Genomic DNA, 8,299 nt, shown 5'->3' on the forward strand with positions numbered 1-8,299 from the left:
CAGCAGATAAGGCTGAATAACATACTGCACTCATACTATTGCTCAAAGGTGACTTGACAGTCTCCACTCAAAACTCAATCCTCAACTTTGAAACTATTGAGAATTCAGGCTCAAGTAGCAAGAATTGAGGATTGTAAATCAAGGGTCAAGATGCTCTAGGAAGTTTTGAGGAAATGATTTCACTCTTGTCCGCAAAACAATACCAAAGGAAAAATTGCTTGCATGTGGCTTCATGACACAGAAACTGCTTGCATGTACAGCTCTATGCAAATATTTCTGATCAGTAATATCATGACTTGTTCATCCTTCTTGTTAGCCACACTTTGAGATTAAACTCAAAAACTCAACTGTAATATATAATTATTATTAAAATGACCATTTCCCCTGTTTTGTTGTTATAAGTAAACAGAACAATTACCACTTACATGGAGAGATGGTGACAAGAGCCTAGAGCAAGTTCTGACAGCTTCTATGCGGATATCCTTATGCTCACTTGCCAGAAAGGTATCAGCACAATGACGAACAAGATTTCCATGAGCCAGCAGATGTCCTGTAGGTGAAGAGTACATTCACCCATACAGTGTTAATGCTTGTTCATGAATACATTACACTACCCATACGGACCGTACTCATCATCAAGTCAGTTTTACGACTCATTATGACCCATGGTATAGGACAACCCTCAACTGAAAGCCACATATTGCATTCTTCATCATAAAACAAAGGGATTCAACTTAAATGGTGGTCAAGAGAACACCAATCAGAAGTAAATCAATTCAAATGAAACAACCATCAACCACATGTCAAGTAGTTTTAGTGAATGACTGTACAATTTTGAAATGTAAATAAATAAGACTATTGTACATTACTCAATTTTTTTTAAATTTTGGATGGTTGTTGGCACTATCCAGAACTCCTTACAATGAGCTCTCACCATCAAAATCAAAGGTACCCAAGGTCCTTAAAGCCAAAACAGTGCTGGTCACATCCAGAGTGTCAAACAGTGAATGAGATGAGGCTGAAAAAAGAAAAAATAATAAAAATTTCCAAGTCAGCACAAAAGCAAATCAGTACAAAAGTTAATCAGTATCAGTACATTGGATACTCACACTTTTCTTACAACTTGATGACTTTAAACTTAGGCTTCCATTTGCCCTTTACACCCTAAAATAAGATATTTACATTCCCCATAGTGCTCTTTATAAATTTCTTGAGGTACCAACAAGGATAATTTGTTTACCAATCAAAAGCTTCTTTAACATTAGTGATCATTTCCTTTATTCTCATGACCTTAACATGTGATTCAGGGGTGATTTTGTAATGAGAAATTAGTTGCAAGTCATTCTCAGGGTTTAAAGGGTTATGTGGGAAGGTTTGTTTTTCTTCCTGTCCCAAATCACCCTCTGACATTTACTGTGCATGCACAAGGTTAATATGATGGCTCAGTGGCAGAGCACATGATGTTTGGCTCTGGATTTGAAGCTCTCAGAGGATTGTTACTTCACTTTTGAAATGCAACTGACTTTTCCCAGTAAACACAAGAGTCTTCTCAAAGATGTAAGGGATGCCAAAAGAGTTCTACAAGCAAATTCTCTTGAGTAAATCCTTTATCAAGCAACCTTCAAGATTTAGTGAGCTATCTAGTACCAAGTTTCAAGCACCAAAAGGATCATCTATAACTACCAAAACTGATGCTTTTGAACACTTAAACATACCGAACTGCACTTTTGAAATACAACTGAATTTTCCAAATAAACACAGAAACAAAAACCTCAAGCAGTTTTTGGGTTAACTGTATTAATTTCTTTCTCATAATTTTTGCCTTTGTATTGACCTAGTGGAGTTTTTATCGCCTTGTTTTTATCTCTACAATTAAAGTAATAGGATATGTACTGGTAGTGGTCAAGCACTTCATGTCTCACAAAGATGGCTAAGCAGAGACTGTTTTTATATTCAACATTTGATGATTGTGATATCTTAGCTTGAAGTACATGAAAATGTTTTTATCAAGTTGGACTGTTAGTTGATGACTAAGCCATAGAAAAGATCAGGGAAGGTGCAGAGAGCACATGTATACATACAACAGTCCCAGTTTGTGAGCCAGAAAGCCATGACCAAAAATGTTTTGCTGATTTCCAAGTAACAAGAACACTTGGTCTTAGATCAAGGGTAATGAATGCATTCCTCAACAGATGCTCATATACATTAAGTTTAACACTACTGAACAATTACCCAGCCTCACCTGAAGGAGTTAAAGTGGGTGTGGCATTTCTCGGTGCTCCAGGATGTCGTGGAGGCTTGTTCATCAAGATAGTAGAGAGCATTTTGAGGAGACCATCTGAAAGTTGAAAACAAAATAAAAAAATTAAAAATTACAACCAGATTTGTGTAACAGGTTAGCCCTTTATGATAGTCACCAAGCTAAAAATAATTGTCACAGTAAGTTTTACTTCAAATCAAAAAGCAAAAGGAAAAAGTCAGCCACAGAATCAATACATGAGCAAAAAAATACAATCATGCATTTGTTATTAAGTTTTCATTTAGCACAAACCTTGAATACTTTTCTTTAGTTGTGGTACCTGATGTGCTAAGTCATGTAAACATGCTGTAAGGGCTGGGCTGTAATATTACAAATAAAATAATATAATATGAGAGCTAGGTTCATGTTATAATCAGGTCCATCATGACTAGTTGAAGAGATTCACATTAAATCATATTCAGTATGAGAATAATCATCAATGCTCACCGACAGACCTACACTGAACATCTACATGTACTAACAGTGAGGTTAGCTGACATGAACAGGCCGTTATTGGTAGCCCTTCAGCATGGGTCTTTCTTTGCCCACCGGAAAGTAAGCGGCCTTGAGAAATTTAAGGCGGCAAGAGGTATGCAAGGGGTCTAATGAAGCCAGACCCCCTGCAAACTGCTCCCAAACTCATCTAAAATCTTCCAAGGGGGCAGAGGGCTAACAATAAGACCTGCTCCCAGGCTAAAAGAAGTTGAACACCTTTATCAAGGGGATTAATCCTTAGGGCCATTTACTTAATATGTCAAAGAAAATAACTCTCACACTCCAAATGTGATTCACTACATCAAAATTATCACCATTACTTTTAGTATTACATGTACCGAGTACAGCTGTGTATACTTTACCTCAGCCCAACAGATAACATTGGCTCTAAAAGGTCTTTAACTTCTTTTGAGATCTTTGGTCCGATGGCTCTTGACATCATTGCAACACAGGCAAACACCATTGGATCAACAGTCACTGCTTTTTGACGCCTGAAAAGATGACAGTTACAGGAATATCATTGGTACATGTAAGTTGACATGAATGTGTGATATGCAGTAAAACTGAAAGATGATGCAACAATGAAAAAAATAAAAAATGTAAATGAACCAGCTCCAATGAGCAATATGCCCTGTGGCCATAGCAAATACCATGACAACCATTCCTCAGGCCCCTTGCAATTTCCAGGTACACATTTGCATTTAGATCCTTCTTACTTAGGGATGATGTGTATACGTACAAAACTTTGTAACTGAAAAGAGTAGAAACAAGTAGAATTTACTGAACTAGAATCTCTTCACTCACTTATGCCCAAGATCCTTCATTGGAAGAAGAACTTTGACTTGCTCAAACACAGGTCCCCTGTGCTTCTCAACATCTTGTCGTACAGCAATGGCTATCAATCCAATTGCTTTGAAAGCTGAAGACCGCTCTCTTTCCTTTAAAATGAAAAATCTACCATTGACAATCTTTTCAGTACACATATTTTGTGCTACAGTAAGAAAGTATTTCATATTTACAGATAAAAAAATATGAAGTACATTTAACCATGTTCTTTATTCATTAATTCCCAAAATACACCGTAACTAGGAAAAATTTGTTTTCATGAACAGGCCCTTCATTGAGAGATAAGAGAATTATATGTTTATCTATCAGAACTCTCCCCTACTAGGCAAAATTCTCTACTTTCAAGTACAAGTAGAATTCTCTATTCATTAGTCAGAATTCCCCACTTAACAAGGCAGAATCCTCTGAGAAAATTTCAATAGCCTTAACTTTTCCCAATCAGGGAGAATGTTTTATTACTACTTATACTAAATCTCCTGCTAAACCATTTCTTATCAAAAACTCTGCAATTAACATAAACATGACATATCAACTTGAAGTTAAAGTTGTGCACTCCAACCTGTAATTTTCAAAAAGTACAGTCATGCACATGTACAACACATGATAATTTTGTTATGTTTTACTTACTCTTCTAAGAGCAACACTTAAGTAGTCCATAGTCTCTCTGAGGTATCTAAAAATCATCAATTTACAATCAATATCACACCCAAAGCCATGTGTACATTAAGCATAAAGTAAACATGAAACTTTTGTAAAATAGAAGAAAGAAAATTAATAATTAGTATCTATAAATCCTGTCCAAAATACTCACAAGTCTTTGTTCATGCTCTTTTCAGCACAGAATTCACTTTCATTGACAAAAATTACAGATATCATTTAATACTGTCAGTAACAATTTGCTGACTCTCTGTGTTCATCAATCAAGAAGGAACTCACAACTTTTCCAGATAGGATCATACAGGTTAGCAAATATCCAATTCAAACAAATGCTTAACTTACCTTTTAACAAATCGTTTTGGTTGAAATGCAGCAAGTCTGGGCAGAATGGTCAATAGCATCTGTTGGATGGAGCTGTTCCGTGTTGTTTTGTATCTTAGAACCAGTTTGCACACCTAAAGAACATGCATACAACGAATTAAGAAGAAAAATGGGTAAGGAGGAGTACAAACAAATTGTATTCAAATATCCAATGTAATATATAGATCTATAAATACTCTTTTTAGCTCCACACAGTTTAGCAAAGTTCACAGAACACCATTACATGAACATAACTTGTAGCAAAAAATTATGAGCATGCTCAATTTGAATTCATTTACAGCTCTCTCAAATTACAGCTCATTTAGCGCTCTCTCAAATGTCGTATTGACCCAAAGCAATCTGTTGACAAAAGTTTTCTGCCCAGTTTTCCTGAGAATGATTCCCCTCTTCTCCCTAACTATGCATTCTACTTAACAGTGTCTATAAATGGCTGAGTTCCAAACTGTCCCACAATCTCACATTCTGCTTGGTAATGCTAGCTTCTCCACCCACAAGTGACCACAAGCACTGTTACTCTCACAAGAAAGAGAGCAAGTCTGACCATGGTCACCCCTTAGTCAGCACTTTGTCAACTTGTGTACAGACTGACACACTGTTACAGTACTGCACATGCACAAAAACCCAGTATACTTCACACTTCAAGAAATATAAAAGCAACAACATATTCACCTCTTCAAAGTGGTCATCCATGAAATCTTTACAAACTTTACTATGACAGATAGTTTCCGCCATCCCTCCCCCTCCAAGTAAAGCCAATGATCTCTGATGTTGGTACCCAGTCTGCAGAGCAAACTTACTCTTGGGAGAATTAATGCCTAAATCATCCAGACTAAATTGAGTTTGGGTTTGATCACAGTAGATTTCTTCTAATTCCTGTTTGGCTCTCTGTAATGGTAAAATAAAACTTGACTCAAATCCCTTAACCCTTTTACTCCCAGATTTCAAAAGTAATTCTCCTTATGGTCCGCCATACAATTCTTATGATATTAGTTCCAAGAATTTGGTATTGAATTAACTAGTAATCCCCAAATTTATATTTTTCTTCATTCTCATGACTGCTATACTTCATATAGTATTGATATTGTAAGGGGAAATTCTCTTTTATGGGAGGTAAAGGGTTTATACAAATAAAAAACAAAATGGAACACAGTTGCTTTCCTGGGTTTAAAGAGACATGACATAGGTATTTATGAATTGCATGCACAATTTGTTCACATAAAGACATTTAGTTTGTTTGATATATTTCGTTCTTTTTATCCTTCTTTTTGGTTTTTTATCAATGACTTTACCCTTTACATTTGTTAAATTACAATCTAGAATTTTTTTAGTTGGTGATCAAGACTTCAATGTATGATTCAGGGGTGACTTTGTGGGGAGAAATTAGATTCTAGTTGCTCTTAGGGGTCAAAGGGGTTACATACATCGCCTTGAACTGAAAAGATTATACAAAATCTAAAAGAACTGGCTGGCAATATCATAGGATTTGAGTGTTGGTTTGATGATTATCTCATACAGGATTCACACCATTATTACAATTTACAGATGTCATGCCAACCTCTCCTTCAATGCTTGCACTTCTTATCAGTTCATTCATTATAAGCAGAGATCCATGAGCTTTGTCATCTTTTGTGAGAACAACACCCTTTTCTTTGGTGTTAAGAGTGTCCTCAAACCCTCTCTTTGCCTCAGAATAGATTTGCTAAAAAAGTAAAATAATAAGAGCTTTTCAAAAAAGGAGCTTGTACAGTGTAGTGCAAGATCTTAGTCAAGTAGTCCCAATATATAAATGTGTAGTCATAATAGAGACCACTGGCCTATTATAGTCCAGTACCTCTTACTACCAACTATATCTCTTCAAATCATTCAACAGTATTGTTTAAAAGCAGTATTGTTTATCAACAGACATTAAGCACTCCACTTACCAGTAATGTGCCATGAAATTTGTTTTGCAGTGAAAGTGCTCATCACTTTGTACATGTACACATATTAAAAAAAGATTTTCCGCATAAGACTTACAGTGTACCAGATGGGGCGTTGCTGAATTTCCTTTGTTTCTCTCTGAGCCAAAATAACAAGACAGGCTTGCAAGGCTTCCACTGCACCCTCACGGATTGCTTGCTATAAACATTACATGAGATGAAAATCAACCTGTGAACACTTTCTTTGCTACATACAGAACCTCAATTCTAATTTGTAACTATTGCAATAATTATGGCAAATCATGTTTATCAAGATTCTTAATGTCTTGAACCAAATTTACCTTTGGGTCTCGTACAGCATTTGAAATATTCTCAAAAAAAGGCTGAATTTGTTGAAAGAAGAATGTTGGAGCATTCAGTGCCAGTTCCTTCAAGACCAACACCTGTAACAGAATGATGATAAAAGTTTTCAACTGAGAAGCAGAATCCTTCACAGCAATAAAATTTAGAAAATTACCCCCTTCTGAACCACAAAATATCACTAAAAGAGACAATACGAGAAAACATCATAAAAATTAATATTAGAGTTATAGTTAGCAGACGCAAACTCCACTTGAGTAGAATATAGCCTCTTGCTGAAAAAGCTTGGATAATGGTGTATGTACTTACAGCAGCATGTCGACGACCTTCATTTCTGTCACCTCCAAGCCACTCTAACGCCCTCTTCACCTCGAACTCCACATAGTCAGCAGTAAACGTCCCTCCTGTAAGAGCTAATCTTCCCATAGCCTTGGAAGCCATCTGCATCACAACTTGATCATTTGACGGTAACAGGTTTCTCAAGTAATTGGCAAACCTGCTCATTTTTGTGGTATTCCCATTGTCGATGCCAATAAGAGCCACTATAACAGAATGAAAATAACTTCAAACACGTGACGTTTTTGTATATATGAACTGTAGAAAGTCATGTTCATTTAAGTTTCATCGATGGTTCAGTCGTGTAGAAAGCAAAGAAAGGAAGTAATTGTCCAGTGGAGTCTGAGTCTAAGATCATCAACTGATCACGAACCGAATGATCTTTGTTTATTTACATGTACGTAACAAGTCTTGGAAGGCATTTGAAAACTTTTCCGCAAATACATGAGCAATGGAGCCATAAAAGAACAAAGTTTATCATAACATCACTCACCAATTGCCATAATTCCTCCTTTCTTTTCATTCGCATCAGAACTCGACACCATTTCGAAAATGTGATGATTAAGTTCGTCCATAAAACTCGTGTACTGCTCGGCAGAAGCTTCGCGGAGTTCTGTAGACACATAATGCTGCAGATCTTTGGCCGCTTGAAGCCTTGATTCATCACTGCGGCTTTTCAACCCGTTTAAACGCTGCTGCATCATTTTGAATGGATCACAAAGGAACAAGTAAGGCCATTCATGCAATCCTTGTTTAGTGTCCGGGAAGTGTTATTTATCACATGTACACCATGTTGGATGTTGGACAGAAAGAGTAGTGTCCAGATTCCTCTCACATGACCCTCATAACCCAGTCGCCACTCGTTTCCCCAACCTACATGTGCTGCTTCGGTTGTCAATAAATCATTTCATTAACCGAATTTCTAGAAAAATACGCGGCTAGTATCAACAGAAGTCCTTCATCAAACTGTTAACGAACACAGGTCAGCTGCTTGACATCAAAACTT

General features: G+C 36.6%; 1 protein-coding gene across 1 annotated transcript in view; it reads right to left on the reverse strand.

Moving 5' to 3' along the window:
* Window positions 1-8,087, reverse strand: part of LOC131784677 (serine/threonine-protein kinase mTOR) — a 30,370-nt gene extending 22,283 nt beyond the window's left edge. The window contains exons 1-14 of the mRNA XM_059101486.2: window positions 7,787-8,087; window positions 7,267-7,499; window positions 6,939-7,040; window positions 6,695-6,796; window positions 6,234-6,377; window positions 5,348-5,563; window positions 4,640-4,752; window positions 4,268-4,313; window positions 3,599-3,732; window positions 3,157-3,285; window positions 2,552-2,619; window positions 2,243-2,338; window positions 935-1,018; window positions 426-550 (exon numbers count right to left, since the gene is read on the reverse strand). Of these exons, the coding sequence (XP_058957469.1) occupies window positions 426-550; window positions 935-1,018; window positions 2,243-2,338; window positions 2,552-2,619; window positions 3,157-3,285; window positions 3,599-3,732; window positions 4,268-4,313; window positions 4,640-4,752; window positions 5,348-5,563; window positions 6,234-6,377; window positions 6,695-6,796; window positions 6,939-7,040; window positions 7,267-7,499; window positions 7,787-7,997 (1,803 nt within the window). The 5' untranslated portion in view covers window positions 7,998-8,087. The remainder of the gene's footprint in view (window positions 1-425; window positions 551-934; window positions 1,019-2,242; window positions 2,339-2,551; window positions 2,620-3,156; window positions 3,286-3,598; window positions 3,733-4,267; window positions 4,314-4,639; window positions 4,753-5,347; window positions 5,564-6,233; window positions 6,378-6,694; window positions 6,797-6,938; window positions 7,041-7,266; window positions 7,500-7,786) is intronic.
* Window positions 8,088-8,299: the final 212 nt, after the last annotated feature.

The sequence above is a fragment of the Pocillopora verrucosa genome, chromosome 9, assembly GCF_036669915.1.
Source record: "Pocillopora verrucosa isolate sample1 chromosome 9, ASM3666991v2, whole genome shotgun sequence".
NCBI classification, from domain to species: domain Eukaryota; kingdom Metazoa; phylum Cnidaria; class Anthozoa; order Scleractinia; family Pocilloporidae; genus Pocillopora; species Pocillopora verrucosa.